At 45.6% G+C, this 16,654-nt stretch overlaps 2 protein-coding genes across 3 annotated transcripts; one reads left to right on the plus strand and one right to left on the minus strand.

Annotated features, from left to right (window-relative positions):
- Positions 1-76: 76 nt before the first annotated feature.
- On the minus strand, positions 77-9,257 carry LOC107315604. 2 transcript variants are annotated; one of them, XM_015866126.2, is made up of 4 exons: positions 5,090-9,257; positions 4,865-4,908; positions 2,242-4,229; positions 77-2,130 (listed from the first exon to the last, which is right to left on the minus strand). In XM_015866126.2, the coding sequence occupies exons 3-4, from the start codon at positions 2,575-2,577 to the stop codon at positions 1,228-1,230; spliced, it is 1,239 nt and encodes a 412-aa protein (XP_015721612.1). In that variant the 5' UTR covers positions 2,578-4,229; positions 4,865-4,908; positions 5,090-9,257; the 3' UTR covers positions 77-1,227. The 2 variants fall into 2 exon arrangements, with proteins under 2 accessions (XP_015721612.1, XP_032301505.1); XM_032445614.1 differs by having other exon boundaries at positions 2,242-9,257.
- A 1,427-nt stretch (positions 9,258-10,684) lies between these two features.
- TMEM254 (transmembrane protein 254) lies at positions 10,685-15,848 on the plus strand. Its single transcript, XM_015866129.2, has 4 exons — positions 10,685-10,894; positions 11,032-11,135; positions 12,114-12,173; positions 14,241-15,848. Exons 1-4 carry the CDS (start codon positions 10,796-10,798, stop codon positions 14,359-14,361), a joined length of 384 nt encoding a protein of 127 aa, XP_015721615.1. The 5' UTR covers positions 10,685-10,795; the 3' UTR covers positions 14,362-15,848.
- Positions 15,849-16,654: the final 806 nt, after the last annotated feature.

Below are 16,654 nucleotides of genomic sequence, written 5' to 3' on the forward strand. Positions count from 1 at the left end.
GGAACAGGCTGCCCATGGAGACTGTGGATGCCCCAACCCTGCAGGCATTCAAGGCCAGGATGGATGTGGCTCTGGGCAGCGACCCTGCACCTATGCTGGGCTTCTTTGTGCACACATCTCTCTAGGAAGCTTCCCCACAGAGATAACCATTTTCACTAATAAGATAATGCTCCGTGTTTAAGTTTCATTCTCTTATATTTATTTCATGCTATAGAAAAGCAGTTCACAGTGTACATATTAGAATCTAGGCACATGTAAAGCATTCCAGAGTCATATTTTAAGCATTAAAAGAGGATTTACGTGTATAAGTTTCAGCGTGATGTTGCTTTAACCCCCTTAGAGCTACACACCCCCCAGACTGGTAAGATCACACCGGTCTTACAGATGGCTGTGGAGGTCTAGAAGGCTAAAAACAGGGCCCTGTGTGTCAAGTGCAATGAACACAATGACACTTTTACCCCCAGTGCAGATCTACAAGTTCAATATAACCCCGGTCAATACCCTTCCTTTGGGAAGTTGAGAATCGATTTGTTTGGTGTTGGTTTGTGTTTGTTTTTAATTAAATTAGATCAACGCAATATTAGCAAATGATTTGAAATATATATATGTATATGTACACACAACAGGAAATCACAAAAATAAAGCCTTCTAAAAGGCTATAAAATCTGGTCATTTTGAAGTGAAAATACTATACATTAAATACCCAAGAAGACACCAGGAGTGCCCTTTACCAGGAGCACACCTAAAACACAAATACACCCAGGCTGCATATCCCACACTCAGACAATCTTGCATTCATGCTATCTCCACTAGACACTCTATATAAAATCAGTACAATCTTGTGCGGTGAGACTACAAAACCAACTCAGCAGTCCAAAGCCTCCTGGTAGAATCCAATGCAGTCTGGGCAGCAGAAGACAAAAGTCTTTGGTACCGAGGTATTGTACTGAGGTATGTCTGTACACACAGGTTAATGTGAAGCTACTGAAAGCCAAATGTCCACAGCGGTGCTGGTTGGTGACAGTCCCAGCAGGACAGGAGAGGAACTGGCAACGCACCTCCCACAGGTTGCTCTCTTGTGCACATTGCTGGCTTTCCTCACCTTCCTTTCCCTTCTATACAGCGTGTGAAGCTTACAGCAAGCACTCCATCCTTCCACCTGCAAAACCTCTAACCTCTTTGGGACAACACTGCCAATCAAAGTAAAAGATGATTTTCATCATAGATTCATGCGTAACCCAAATGACAGGCGGAATTCTGGCCGCCCAAAGCAAAAAGGTAACTTTGAGGCCCACCCTGCTCCCCATTTTGTTCCAACAGTGAGTCGAAACCATTTCCCAACATTTCATTTCTCATACCCAGCCAGTGAGGGTCATAGTCACTCACTGTCCCCAGCAGCTGCTGTCCGTACAATGGGTCCGGAGCAGCACATGTCCCCTGGTACCTCCCTTCGTGTTTTGCAGGTACTGAAGGAGTTGGAGGACTTGCCTCGCTAGCTGCAAAAGGAGGAGAGCTGTGCCTCAGCTGCTTCGGCTCAAGCATAGACTCTCCCTCACCACAGCTTGGAATGGAACTGCTACTGAAGGGAGAGGTGTTAGGCTTGATATATGAGTAGGTCTCATCGACCAGACCTTGGTCAGCATTTAAGTAGCTTAAGACAGGCTTGCTATACGTGTTCTCCATAGCTGCCAGATATAGGTAATCTTCTGTACAAGGCTGGAAGACATCTGCATAGTAGTTTTCAGGACAAGGGTTCTTCAGATACGGGTAATCCTGCGCTTGCTGTGCAGGGAGCGAGTGCTGAGGGGCACTGCCTACTGCTCCCACACCGAACTGCTCCCCTTTTCCCATATAGTCCAGGCCGAAGTGAGACGGGGTCTGACCGGGGACTCCAAAGCTCCTCCAGTGAGTATCGAGCCTGGCGTACTGCGGCCCGGACCATGGCAGCGGCTGGCCGGGGCAGCTCCGGTTGTCCCCCGTCTGCAGGGCTCGCTCGGTGCCGAGGCCCCGGTTCTGGCCGTCCGCCCCGCAGTGCCCCCGCTCCTCCTTGGCGGCCGCCGGCTGTGCGGGGTGAGCGCCTTCGCTCTTCTTGCGGTTCAGCTGCCGTGCCCTCCTGTTCTGAAACCAGACCTGCGAGAGGAAGCAGAGTTAAACACGACGTCCCGATGCCCGTCGAGGCGCTTTGAGGCGCTGACATCCCAAAGGACGGCCCGTGGGGCTGCCGCCCTCCGCCGCTCTTACCTGGATCCTGGACTCGGGGATGTCGGTGAGGCCGGAGAGCTGCTCTCGCAGGGCGATGCCGGGGTACGGCTGCTTCTCGAAGGTGCGCACCAGCAGCTCCAGCTGCGCTTTGCTGAAGGACGTGCGCTTCCTCCGGCCGCCCTCCCGCGGGGCGGCGCGGCGCTGCGGGCCGTCGGCTGCCGGGATGCTGCGGGGCTCCATCAGGGCTGCGAGGGCCGCGGCCGCTCCTCGCCTTATGAGCCCTCCGCCCGGCTCTCGGCGACCCCCACCCGCCCGGGCCTGCCCCGCCGATAGGGCCGGGTGACTCACAGCTGTCTCCCACACCTCCATTGTCATCCCATCACCAAAATACACACGGGGAGGTCTCGCCCCGCTGGAGGAGCCACGGCGTCTCACGGCGAAGCGCCCGCCGCCGCCACCAACCCACCCAGCGTTTTTTTCATTCAAATGGACGGTCAATAATTTAACGAGGGCGGTTCTTTAGTCCGCTTGGGCCTCGGACGGGCCGGCACCAACGCTGGAAACAGCGGGGCTCCCCTGGGCGCTGGGATCCCTCCAGGCTAAGGAATACAGGTGTCCCATGCCACCTATATGTCTGTACCAGCCCTTCTCCATAAGGGAAACCACCCTACACGTTACTGACCGGTCCTATTCCCAGTAGAGGGAGGTTTCTCCTTGACTTTACCTGGGTGCCTTGCCCAGATGCTGCATCGAAACCCACCACAAAACACTGAAGCCTCTCCCTGCTTCTCTCCCATTAGTTTTCTTCCCTTTCTCATCATAACCTCTCCTTCAAGTGCTTCTTTTTCTCCACACTCTACTCACTAAGTAGTGTACAGAACAAGAAAGCTCTGTGATTTCCAAGGTGAGATCATGACCGATTAATTCAGAAGTATTAATTCAAAAGGCAGGCCAGGAATATTCTTTTATGGAGCCAAGAGTGACATAAGAACTTACAGGGAGCGATGGCTGCAATGCCAAAAGGGTTTACATGTCAAAATAGGATTAGAATAGCAACAAATCAATTTGTTAATGTAATAATTTGTCAAATGAGGCCATTAGAAGCTATCACTGAAGGCGTTCAAGAACAACAGCATCATTACTTCATGTGTCTTTTGTCTCAGCACATCTCCAGTCATTTTCAGCCTTGGAACCTGTTCCACCTTGATGTAAAACTTAAGGGTCCAAGAACAAAATCTGTTCAGAGTATCTGGGAGCAACAGCTTGAAACAATTTCTCACTGCTCTTTCCCATTCTTCTACCACATCACTCTTAGGGCTATCACAGCTCAGATACATTATTTTCTCCCTCAGAGTTTCAGGGTGATTCAGAGATTTTCCTTTCCGTGTAAGAAATACAATTTGTATACAGCCAAGCATTTTTACGTAGGAGAACAGGGAAGAGCAGACAGGTAGCAAATGGTTTGTCAGTTCTAGGTACAGTCAAGGTGTGCTGCTAAGCTTGAGTTTGCTTATATTATTCAGATAGAAATGTAAGGAAGAGTCGATTAAGGTTCAGATACAATAAGCTAGTCAGCAGAGCTTAATGGCACAGTTTTGTCAGTGACCTTCTCCACAGCAAATCCAGCTTTAGCTGCTTCTCATTCTCCAGGATGCAGTTCTGCTTGCATTTAGGCCAAAAATGGCTTCACACACAGACCTGCATGTGCCAGCTCCAACACACTAGAAAATGAGTCAATTCGCAGAGCTACTCCCTCCAAAAAGTGATTGCTGGCCAGGTTAGTTCTTGGCCAGCTTATTTCAGACACCAGCATGAGATGGGGGATGCACAGACACAGAGAGAAAGAAGAGCTGGCGAGCCCTGATTTAAATTGGCATGAAACTGCATATGGCCTCTCCATCACTGCATCGTCAATACATCTATCCATGGAGTGCACAACAAACTGGGTCCAGGAAACCCATCTACAGGTTACAAAGAGAGTTAATTCATTCAGTCTGGCTGCAGTGAAAGTGATACCACGAGGAAGGCTAGAAAAATAAAGACATAAAAAAGCTGTCATTTTCTTTTTTCCTGTGCATGCTTTCCAATTTTTTATGGCAGAAATATGTGTATGTATATATATATATGAAAACATCATGTCACGGGAATGACTACAACACAAAACCGACCCTGCGGGCAGCCTGCAATATTGATCCCAGAGGAAACCCCCCCCCCAGCACGCACATACACGCCTTAGAGTCACAGTCTGCTTAGAAGAGATAAGGACGGAGTCAGCAGAGGAGAACCTCTGGGGCTTGCAGCGACTTGCACTGCTTGCTAATAGCGAGTGTCCATCACTGCTGGCTAGGTCAAATAGACAGGCTTTTGTTAACATCCTCTGGCTATGGAGAGAGCAGTTCACACTTCCTGGAGTTATTGTTTAAGGCATTCTGCCAGGCAGCCTCTTTACACCCTTCATTTCGAGAGATTTTCTTTGCAATGCTAATTGATAGAGACTTAGATTGTGAGTTTGTTTTTAAGTGAGATTCCAGGAAACAAGATGGCAATCTTGTCCTCCCCCTCCTCTCTTCCCTCTTCTGCTGAGGCATTTGGACTTGGCCTAACCTAAGAGCTAACTTCTGCTACAGCAGCAGCTTGGTCACACCTAGGTCCAGGCACTCACCCTTGCTGACCGTGTTCCCTCAGCTTAAGCCATCCTATGATTCTCTGTGTGGTAGAAATGCGGAGAAGAAGAAGAAAAGAATCAGCAATAGTGAAAGCAGTTTGCTTAACGAAAAATATCTCTTCATATCACAGCCTGTCTTCAGGTTCCCACCAAAACCCATGGAATTTTGCTGCAGATATCAATAAGGTCCAAGGTTCAGAAAGGTAAAAAGTGTAAACTTACTGTATATTTTTTCTTCTGCCAGCGTCCCTTTAAGTCAGGGGCGTGTGATGCAAGTGCACCTACAGAAGAATCAAAATTACATATGGAATATGCTGGAAATGGAGGAAGAAAACACACACACATATATATTTATGTAGTAGACATTTAGGAGAGGCAGCATTATTGTTAGAAAAGGACTAGCCACAGTGCTCTTTAAAAATGGCTTTGAAAAATGTTTGCATCTGTCTTAGTCCAGATGAGGGCATCGGGAGCTCCTCAATCCCTCCAGAGCAGCCCCAGCGTTAGAATATGCAAAGAATCACTTTAGCATGGATGGGGTGCCAAATCACCCAGTGCTGCGTGGCTCTGCCACCAGGCGCCTGCCTGGGGAGTCTGTGCTCAAGCACAGACCTCTAGAAATCCCTACATCAAACATCTTCTATGGCAGCACGGCGTTACTGATGTTTAACCAGATCTTTCATCCTGATGGAGGCAAGATCAATTTCACTAGTTGGTCTTCAGACATTAACACCTCATAAAAAGAATGTTCGTGCCCCCTTATCCAGAGTGCATCTTTAATTATCTTCTGGTACACTTTTTGCAGCCCATTACTTACAAGTCAACACCACTTTAATTATGGGCTTGGCAGTAAAAGACAGCCCTTACCTCACTGAAATAAAAACACTGCAAAACAACCCTGGAGAATAAGAGAGATGTCATGTCCAAACACTGTGGAATGCAGCAGAATAAACATGGATTCTCTTCTACAGAGATTTCCCCGTGTGCTGTACTGCCACAGAAAACATGCCTAGGAACATCCCAAGGAACACAAGCAGCCAGGAAATGCTCGTGTCCTTGCCTGCTCTGCAGGCTACCATGTGCTCACAGTGGCATTTCTTGTTTTGGAAACCACAGTGGCCAGTTGTGCACTTCCGTAATGAGCCAAGGCAGATGGGGAGGAGACATTTTGCACCTTTAGCCAAAAAAGGGGGGGGAAATCATACAAAGAATCTTAGAATCATTAAGGTTGGAAAAGACCTCTAAGATCATCTAGTGCAGCAGCCCACCTACAATACTGCCCACTAAACCAGGTTCCTTAGTACCACATCTACACGATTCTCCAACGCCTCCAGGAATGATGAATCCCCCACCTCCCTGAGCAGCCTGTTCCAGTGTGACAACTCTTTCACAGAAGTAGTTTTTCTTAATGTCCAACCTGAGCTTCCCCTGGCACAACTTGAAGCTATGGCCTCTTGTCCTATCACCGACCCCCACCTCACCACAATCCCATTTCAGGGAGTTTTGTGATAACATTTCCTTTGCAAGAGGCATTTGTTCCCCATCCAGTTGAGAACCAGCTGTCACCTGCAACGTGGAGCTCTTCCCTATAGCAACCATCTTACTCCAGAGTCTAAGATCATACAGTTCCAATCCCCCTGCTCTCAGCAGGGACACCAACCTCTAGCCCAGGTTGCTCATAGCTTCATCCAGCCTGGCCCCAATGCTTCTCCAGAGGGGGCATTCACAACCTCGCTGGGCAACCTGTTCCAGTGATGTGCAGTTTGAATAGCCTGAGTCTGCATAGAGTTAGGATGGCTACAACCTAATGATGGCAAATCAGTAGAGAAGAGTGCTTGGAACTGCAGGATGGGCTGCTGGATTCCTACTTGCAAGAAGCCAAATGCTTAGATCATCACAGACTTAGTTCTTCTTTGAGTAAGAAAAACCTCACAGTAACCTCTGCAGTTGCAAAGAAATTCACTAAAATCCTGCCTAGAAAAAAGATCGTGCAAAATATCCTCTCAAATCCAAACCAGACCTCCACAGTATTGCCAGGCACAGGTCCATCTGGCAGGCCCTCACTTGCCCCAGCACCACCCAGTCAAGGACCATTTCATTTAAATGCAGATGTATTTGCGCCCATCAGGGTCAGGTTCACAGTCTATATTACTTCACTGCAATCTCTTTTCTCATACTCCTGATCGTCTCCATCCCTGTCTCCTTCCCCTTTGTAAGGGAGGCTCCAGCAGCCTCCCCACTGTCTGTGTAACCAGCAGATGCCTTGAGACTGATCCGCTCCAGAAACACCTGTGGACTCTTTGCATCTTAAGAGGGTCAGAGCTCTGAACTGCAGATGTTTTGGGACAGGGACTATATATTTTTCTGTGTATATGTGCTGACAGAATACAAGCACACCCACACGATGCTATAGGAATACTATCATAGTCTGCCAAGCTTGATTATGATAACTAGTCACCTAAAGATGAGTGAATGTGGCCTTAAGGCTAGTCTGCTGGGCCTGGAGACAAGCTGTCTGCAGTCTTCTCCTCCCTGCTCAAAGAACTATCATCTAAGTTCCCTTGTCAGCCCTATTCCTTCTCATCTCTCAAACACCATCCCCACCCATGTGGATGTCCGGGAGTGTGCTTCCCACCCACCTCACCCATATGCTGGTGATCCCAGATCTCTGCTAGATCTGTGTTGGATTCGTGCACTGCAGCCAGTTTTTCCCTCACAAGATTCCCATTTCAGGCAAAAAGGGGGGAAAAAACAGAGCTAGAAAACAGTCAATTGACATAATGTTTCTGTTGCCTCAGAAACACTTTAAAAATGCATTAGCTGGGCCCAGCGGACCATCAAGAGTAACACACACATTGGAAGACTTTCCTTTTCCCAACACTGCACGCCCTCATTTACCACCATGCACGTGAAGAACTTGGCAGCCAAAGGCTGTGGCTTTCAAAGTTGGAAACAGAAATAAAAAGAAAGGAATTCCTTGGGAAAGGAACGAGAAGCAATAGCAGATACCAAGTATTGTGTGTTAAAACACTCCATCGCTGTCATCAGGTGGTTGAGGGGCAGAGCAAGGCACCAGAATGCCGGTGGTTTGTTGGAGATTTACTGCTTTTGCCCGTTTTAACAGCTCAGTGAGTAATACTGCAGGATGCTGGAGTGCACCCACAGCCCACATTTTTGTTCATATACTTGTACAAATCCCTGTTAAATTCTGCAGCATAAACCTAACCTCAAGGAATCCCATCAAACACCTGTAAGATAAATTTCGGCTTCATAAACTGAGCTTTCACATGGATGTCACTTGTTCCTATGTCACATAATGAAAGAAATCCATCAGAACTGTTTGCTAAACGTTTCAGTAGGACTAAAGTTGTTGACTTCCAACAGACACCAGCAACTATAGATCTGTAGAGCGCACACCTGTGATCAACACTGAAGCTATTCTTGCAGCTTGCATTTCAGACTGCTGAGCTTTTGCTGGCTGTTTAGAAAGGCTTATTAATGCAACGTTGGCTGGAGCACGATAAAGAAGTCTGTTTCTTTTTAATAACAAAAAGCAGAGTCAAAGCATTAGGATGGGCATATGGAACTCAACATCAATCGACCCGTAAAACACACTGACCAAATATGTAAGAAATACAACTCCCTACAGCTTAAAAGCAATACTTAGTTCTTAATCTCTGCAAAGACTAAAGCAGTAGGTTGGGGCCTTTACAGCCGGCAATTTCCAAGCCTTGCATTACGCTCCTGATTATATTCAAAATACAACAGAAGAGACCTAGTTTTATCAACACACACAGAATAGGGATGCATTAGGGAGACGTGTATTTACTTGCAAGACGCACAGTATCACAACCAGCAACATTACTACACCTCATTGTTTCTCCTTAGGTACTCCTCATTGCTCCTTAAAAAGGCTTTGTAAGTATGTGAATGCCGGCCATTATCTGTGAAACTGCCCGGCTGGTGGAACAGCAACAGGTAATATTTGAAAGACTGTAATTTCCCTTAGATCCTTTAGTACCAGAACTTACAGTGATATAATGATTAATACAACGCTACAAATTAAAACGGGCAGAGGAGCAAAGCTGATTGCTACTTTAACCAACTCGCATACACACATTGCTGCCAGTAGCTTCACTACAGCACTGTGTCTTGTATTGATAGTTTCATTTCCTCAGGTAACTTCCACTGACTGCATCCCGTCTCTCCCTCATTCAAGCTTCAAATCCACTTTAAAGTTGGCTGCATTTCATTTCCAAGTAACTTCCTAAAAGAAGCCCAATCCCGTAATCCTCACTAGTACAGAAAGCGGCTGTTTACACAGTCACATCCCTGCCTCCACTGGGATGACTCACACAATAAATGCTGGTCTGGATCGAGTAAGTACACCACCCCCTCACCCCCCCCCCCCCCCCCCCTTTATTTTCCCCTTTTGGAAAGAATTTTAAAGGACACAGAAGAGCCAACATGTCTCTATCTGCTCTCCTCCGGCAGCTACCAGGAACACAAAACAAAAGAGGCAGACTACCTGGCAAATACCCTTTTGTACCTCCCGATGGAAAGTGAGATAGTCAATATCTTAAGTTCAGACAGATAGCAAATGTTTCTAAAACGGGTGGAGCGGGAGGGGTGGGAGGGGGGAGGGAGGAGGAGAAGAACAAGTTTTCCCCAGTATTAGATGCAACAAAAACGGCAGCATTTGAAAATCTAAGAAAGTGATATGCTGCTGTTCTGTTAGTAACCATCCCATGAAAGCTAAAGAGAAACGTTTGTATACAATTATAAGAGCACACTTTTTTTCCCCACTGACTTCTTTTTAAGACTCTGCTTCCCCTCTGTTTTCTATGGCCTTAACTACTACAAAACAGTGGTCTTTTCCAATCTTAATGATTCTATAATCATTCTGTGATCATTAGATGATCAGAGGGCTGCAGCACCTCCCCTATGAAGGCAGGCTGTGGGAGCTGGGCTTGTTCAGCCTTTCAGTACCTAAAGGGAGCCTATAAACAGGAGGGGGAGTCAACACTTTAAAAGGGTAGAAATTAGCAGGATGGGGGGAAATGGTTTTATGTTGAAGGAGGGAAGATTGAGGTTGGATGTCAGGGGGAAGTTCTTTATTACAAGAGCAGTGAGGTGCTGGAACAGCTGCCCAGAGAGGCTGTGGATGCCCCGTCCATCCCTGGAGGTGTTCAAGGCCAGGTTGGATGGGGCCCTGGGCAGCCTGGGCTGGTATTAGATATGGAGGTTGGTGGCCCTGCCTGTGGTGGAGGGGTGGGGGTTGAGATATGTGATCCTTGAGGTCCCTTTCAGCCCAGGCCATTCTGTGATTCTACGATCCTATGAAAATAGCCTTAGTGAGCAATATCCTGACACATAGTAAAGCTATATTGCTCACCTTTGAATGCCTATAGAGCCCCATCATAGCTGATTGTTAGTTACCAGCATCTGCATGTGCTCCAGCACAGGAAGCTGTTTTGATGCATCACACAGACACGTGTTACAAAGTGCACTAACGGTGTGATGTGAGCTCCCTGCACGCTGCTGGGAGCTGCCAGACCTCATTCCATCACTGTGTGACACGGGTTAGAAGAAGCAGAAGCAATCCCAAAAGTCAGGGCTGGTGAAGCGAAGCAGGCAGAAATCATTTTGTTTCCTCCGACCTTGTAAAGTCAGGCTGTCTGTCATTTCTCCTCATCTCGCATGAGACAACGACCCGCACCGCCCAGGTCCTGCCGCCAGGGGGCGCGGCGGCCTCGATACGAGGAGGCAGGAGGAGGCGGAGCGGCAGGAAATGACGCGGTCCGACACCCGCCATCACGGGGCGGCCCGCCGGCCCCCGGCTCCTCAGCCCGCTCCGCCCGCGCTCCGCCCCCCCCGCTCCTCAGTTTACCTGCGGCGGCGGCTCCCGGCCCGGCGTTCGGCGGCAGGATGACGGGAGCGGAGCGGGTGCGCGATGGCAGCTGCCACTTCCAGCGTTCGCGGCTCCTCTGGATGATCGGCATCATCTTCGGCATGATCCTGCTAGGCGTAAGGGCTGGGGATGCTCCGTGTGGGGCTGAGGGGTCGGTCTGACCGTTGTCAGACTGCGGCCTTGGCACGGTGCGGGGGTAAAGGGGTGACCAAAGCCGACCTTAATGCTTATAACACTGTTTTTCTCTTCGCAGTGGGTAACGCTGTCACCTTCAACCATCCCTTACAGCTATTTGGGACTGTTTGGTGATTTCCTTCGTTATTTAGTGAAGAATTACCACAAGTGGGTGTGCTACGGGTGAGTGCCATCCGGCTGCCTGCAGCTCTCTGGCTGTCCCTGATGCCCTGCTAACGAGCTGTCCTGTAACCGAGCTGTTAATTACACTTGGAGCTCTGCTGCCAGGCTGGCTCATCGCAGCTCAGGGTGTGGGGCAATAAGTACCAGGAGAGATGAGACAGGCTGAGGCCAGGCTGGAAGGATAAGAACTCAGCTTACAGGTTGGTGTCTGTGTTGGTATCCTGAGGAAGGAAAGCATACAGATAATGCTTTCAGAGGCAGTTATTGGACTGTATGTAAACTTACATTTGCTGTTATTTTGCCAGTGTGTTGCTCAAATAGTCTAATCCTCTAATCTTAAGAGCTGGAGAACACTTTCCTATAGCTCAGCCTCTCGCTTGCTGGATTCTTAAGGGAATCCTCAGCCTGCCTTGTTTAATTTACTATACATGTAAGATGGCCTTTGTTTTTGCTCAAAGCATCCTATACTTGAACAAGGAACTGAATTGATCCTAATGGGTTATCCTTTATATGAAAACTTAAAGATCAAGTTGAAATAATTCTCACATTCCGTACCCTCAATGCGTACGCACAGTTGAACTATACCTATACACATGCATCTGCACCCTTAAAAGCTTTCCTATCTGATCACTAAAATTAGTTCTACAGGTAAAAGGATAGGTTTTGCACATCTGACTATAATTAACCCACTGCATTCAGTAAGCAGTGGCCTTAAACAAGTACTGAAGCATATGGATACATGGAGTGGGTACTCAAAATGGCAAGTTGAGGTGTATTGGATGAGTTTCAGTTATACTTAATAGCTTTGTGGGCTCTAGATTCTCATAAGACAAAGCTAGAAAGCAAAGCATTGCACTAAACATAGTGACTTCGCTGTGTTTTCAGTTGGACGTTCTTTGCATGATAGATCTTGGATACAACGGTCTTCCCTCTAATGTAAAAAAACAACAACAACAATGAATTTATTTTCTTTTCTAGGTTCTATGTATCCTGGTTGATTCACATAGTAGAAGCCTTGTACGGTATAAAGCTATGCCAGTAAGTTGATCTCCCCCCTGTTTCTTACCTTAAATTCTCTGGAAGGGATTTCTGGTACAAGTGACTTAAGTTATAAACTGGTTTTGGTGGTTGCTTATTCCTCATTGTTGGTTCAGATGCTGGGTAACAGCACTCCAGATAGCAGGGGGAAAAGTAAGTGGGAGTTTAATCAGGTCTTACCTCATCAGAATTCTGGCTCCTAGTTACCTGTTGAAATAGATTGCAACCGTGTTGTGAAAATGCACTTGGATACATCCATTTGGGATTACTTAAGATCTATCTATACATGCAGGTCTGTGGAAGAAAGTACTTACTAAACAGATTCTAATGCCAACCTATCCTCAAGTTAGGATAACAAATCTTTTGGGAGTTCTATTCCTTTTAATCTTATCTCTAATTCAGAAGAATGCAGATAGGAGTTTTCACACTCATATGTTATGTTGATTCTTGTCACTCTGCAGAGATGTCAAATTAATTTGCCGCTGTGAAAACTCCAACTTCTTCAACTTCCTTTAATTAAGGCCCTGTCTCTAGCTTCTCATATAACATCTCTTGGAAGCAAAGCCATTTTGTTCCACTGAGCTATTTGAAGTGGCTCTCGAGCATGTTTTCTGCCTTCAGAATGGTATCTGATGATTAACTGTTTACCAAACTCTGGTTTTAAGCTATAGCTTTAAAGCTTTACCTCTGGCTCTGCAGAAAGCTTTTACATGTATTGGCTTAAGGTTATATTAAGAGGCAGTTTCATTACTGCTGAGCATACCAAGTGGATGTATTGCAAACAAGTTAAGTAGTGAAGTTTCTGCAAGTAAACACTGAAGACCATAAGAAGGAGAGCACGGATTGCCTGCCCATCATCTTCTGTTGAGGCACGCTTCTGTAGATAACTAAGTAGTTGTACTCTCCTATAAGCACTAAAGACTGTTGTCTGATGAAAGAGATTGTAATACCTGCACATGAACATCACAGGAGACATGAGGAAGAACTGGAGAGAAAGGAGGTATAAACTCATTAATTAGCAGCGGTACTTGCATTGGGTTTTGGCCTCTGTTTCCTCGTACAGTCTCTTCAAGTAAACTTGCTGTACATACAAGCAGGTAAAGTTCTTGAGACGTAGTTTTCCACTGTCTGGACTCATTTGCAAACACTGCATTAGGGATTATAAAAGTTTTCCCACAGCTGGTAGGAAAAAAATTAGGAACAAAAATAGAGAAGAGTTGTGTCAGTCAGTACTTACTACACATTCATTTTCTCTGTGTGGATACAACAGATGAACGCTTGCAGCTGAAGTCAGCAGAGGGAGCTCACTTCTAAAGTTACTAAGTTTAAGTGTGCTTATGCTTGACATAAGTCTCTGGAAATGTGAAATGAGTTGATTCAGCTTTCACATCTTCTTTCCTCTGAAAATATTTCCCCACAACACTGAAATGGAAGAGGAAACGTGACATTCCTGACTAAGACAATTATCTTTACTGAGGTAAATGTGAGTCAGTTTTTAAGAGGTAACCAGTGTGACCATCTTGGTACTGTGGGCTGAAGTTACCACTGCTTCACATCCCTAATGTACTTAGTGGAGCATAAGTCAGCTTGCACACAGGTTCTTTATAGCATGACTAGACCTCTTCCTGAAACAAACCAAACATTTGCATATGCTAATTTAAAACTAACTGACATAATTCAAGACAAGTATCTTGAGACCCATCTGCTTTCTTTCTCTAACCACTAATTCAGGCAACACCTGAGCAATTGTCAGGCCACTGGACCTTGCAAGTGCACAGACTACTTGCATGGTCTGTAGTCAGCAAGAAGGTACGCACATATTGCTGAGGAAGCTGCATGCACAAAACCTCTTTAAGTTTGCTCTCTCGACAGCTTATAATGCACCAGAATCATAAGAAGCAATACTGTCTTTTATGAAATCAGTTTCAGTTTGAAGTGAATGTGAGATTAAACGTTCTAACCAAGTCTGAAATATCGAGGTTAGGTAGAAATACCTTGTTAGTTATAACAGTGTAGTCTGCAAGACTCAGCTTTTTGAAACACTTTATGCTTTTGTTCACGTTGCAGATCTAAAGGCATCACTGACCCAGCAGTTCAGTTCCACTGGTTCATTCAGACGCTTCTATTTGGGTATGCTTCCTTCGGTCTCCTGGTGTCGTACAAACCTCCAGCCAAGAAATACTACTAGAAGCCTGTGACAGAAGTCTCTTCTCACATTCTTCATCCTTATTCTTCAGGAAACAACCTCACATGTTTAGAAGCTGTAATTAGCAAAGTCACATTCCTACTACACGATGCAGTGCCCATCTACCAAATTAACTTTTTGTACTAAGGAAGAAACTCAGCTATAATTCACAGGGCCCTGTGGACAGTTTGGTAGAAATTCAGCCTGTCAATCTTGGCACTGCCTAAGTTTAATTCTCTTACGCAAGAGCTGAAGGTTGCAGCCTTGCACTGTTTGATATAGATTGTATACTCTGATTGTCATTGGTGAGGAAAGGCCCTGATAGTAGTTAGTAGCAGCTCATAGGTGACCCTTTCATGGGGAGAATTTACCTCCACAACAGATATTGTTATTTATGACCACAAAGCCAATCGCTGATGTTTTGTGGCAGGATATAAGTTTCTCCTACCATTTTTCTACAGGACCTTTTAAAAGCTTTTTCTGTATTTGTTAGAGCCTGGTCTGTGTCATTTGTTTTGTCAACTTACTCTCTTTAACAAAGGACAGACTGCTTTATTGCTGCGGGCACGTTAAAAAGACCAAGTCTTCTAAAAGACCAAGTTTGGGTTGAGGTGAGTGAGCTGGGATACATGAAGTACTTGAACTTGGTTTAATTCTTGTGCCTTCAATTCCATGCAGCATGACCTCATCTTTCAAATGTGGATTTCCATCTCTTGAGTTAGTGTAGTATATACTCTCTATAGAGTATAGAGAGAATCCTGTAGCTTTTTAGGGAACTAACTTCTTATCCAAGAAAACAACCTCACAACATTCCAAAAAGAAAATCTCATAGGTTGTCACATGAAAAGTAAGCCTAACAAGTCAGCGCTCACCACATCTGCCAGATGTTCATCTGGCATCTGGTTCTGACATCTTTGGTTTGTAGACTATCTTTACATCCCTCAGAGTATTTCCTTTACATCTAATTGAGCCCTTTGATCTCACTGTCTGTTTTACACCTCTCAGTCTTTAACCAGAACTAGCTTTTCTTGTTCTTAGCACTTTAAGAAGTAATTACTATTTAAAATATTAACTGTGATTTGGGGAGAGGTTTCTTCCACACCACCCCTGGTGCTACTGTTCTAGTAAAAAGAAGGGAACGCAGGCTTTGCTCAAAAGAAAAGTTCCTCAAGGCAGTAATGAGCAAGCATATACCTTGTGTAATACGTATGCTAGACTGTGAGACATCTGATACGGTTCAAGTACAGGTTCTTGAGGTTTTTGCTTTTTAGCTAAAAGCAAAGAGAAATGAAGAGCTTTAAATGGTGGAGTGGCTTTTTTCCTTACCACTAACAGTCTTTAGAGAAGTAGAAAGGATGTTTAGTGGTTAGAAAACCACAGGAATATCAAGAACCTGGGCTAGGTTTCCCTGTGTAACTTTGTAATCTTATTCTGTGATCCTTTAATAAAGATTAAAAAAAAATAAAATAGTTAATTTCCTTTTTATTTTATCCTGGAAATAGATGGATCAAGTGAATTTCATTTAACTAGTTGTTACCTTTACACCAAGATCAATGCTTGGAACACACAACACGAGCTTTTTCTTCACAGGCAGTTTTGTCTGTCTTGGCTTCCCGCTATAGTAAAGCTGTGAAGTCAGAACTACTCTGTTACCTTGCCCTGCCAGCAGCATCCTGCAGAGCAAAGCACTTGTGTTGCCAGCTGCCAGATCCTTTCAGGTGCATTCTGGAATGTAAAGTGATCACATCTTTAAGCAGTTAGCAACCTACTTTGGGCTCCACTCAATTAGAAGGGCTTCCTTTTAAAGAGAGGGCAAAAAGGGTTTCTCAATGAAAGGCTCTAAAACAGGCGGTCAGCAGAGGACTGCCTTGATTACAAGCTATTTCCAAAGCAGGAACTAATAGCAAAAGAACAGCACCAGCTGATGGCCAGGGAGAAGCATTCCTCCAGGCAATCCTGATGCAGTATTATTCTTGATCAGCTGGAGTAGTTTTTTCCACTGCAATCAAAATACCCTCTCTATAAAAAATAAATGGGGAAAGCAACAGAAATGTATGAAATGTATCCTTATTTTCTTAACAGCAGCACAAAGTTCAGGCTGCCACATCTGCAATCCAGCCCTTCAGAAGGAAACACTTGCAGATCTAAGGGCTTCACTGTAATGTCTCCAACTGTTATTTCCTACCAGAACTAAGTGGTTATGTGTGTATATATCTATATATGTGTGTGTGTGTGTGTGAGGTTAAATACATATATATAACCAGCTCTGCCTGTCAGTCAGCTCTGCCCTGCCCTC

Source organism: Coturnix japonica, chromosome 6 (assembly GCF_001577835.2).
Source record: "Coturnix japonica isolate 7356 chromosome 6, Coturnix japonica 2.1, whole genome shotgun sequence".
In the NCBI taxonomy this organism is placed as follows: domain Eukaryota; kingdom Metazoa; phylum Chordata; class Aves; order Galliformes; family Phasianidae; genus Coturnix; species Coturnix japonica.

Coding starts and splice junctions, on each gene's coding strand:
- LOC107315604 (XM_015866126.2), bottom strand. CDS start 2,577: ATGACAATGGAGGTGTGGGAGACAGCTGTGAGTCACCCGGCCCTATCG. Junction 2,131..2,241: donor TCCCCGAGTCCAGGATCCAG/GTAAGAGCGGCG, acceptor TTCCTCTCGCAG/GTCTGGTTTCAGAACAGGAG.
- TMEM254 (XM_015866129.2), top strand. CDS start 10,796: ATGACGGGAGCGGAGCGGGTGCGCGATGGCAGCTGCCACTTCCAGCGT. Junction 10,895..11,031: donor TCGGCATGATCCTGCTAGGC/GTAAGGGCTGGG, acceptor TTCTCTTCGCAG/TGGGTAACGCTGTCACCTTC. Junction 11,136..12,113: donor CACAAGTGGGTGTGCTACGG/GTGAGTGCCATC, acceptor TTTCTTTTCTAG/GTTCTATGTATCCTGGTTGA.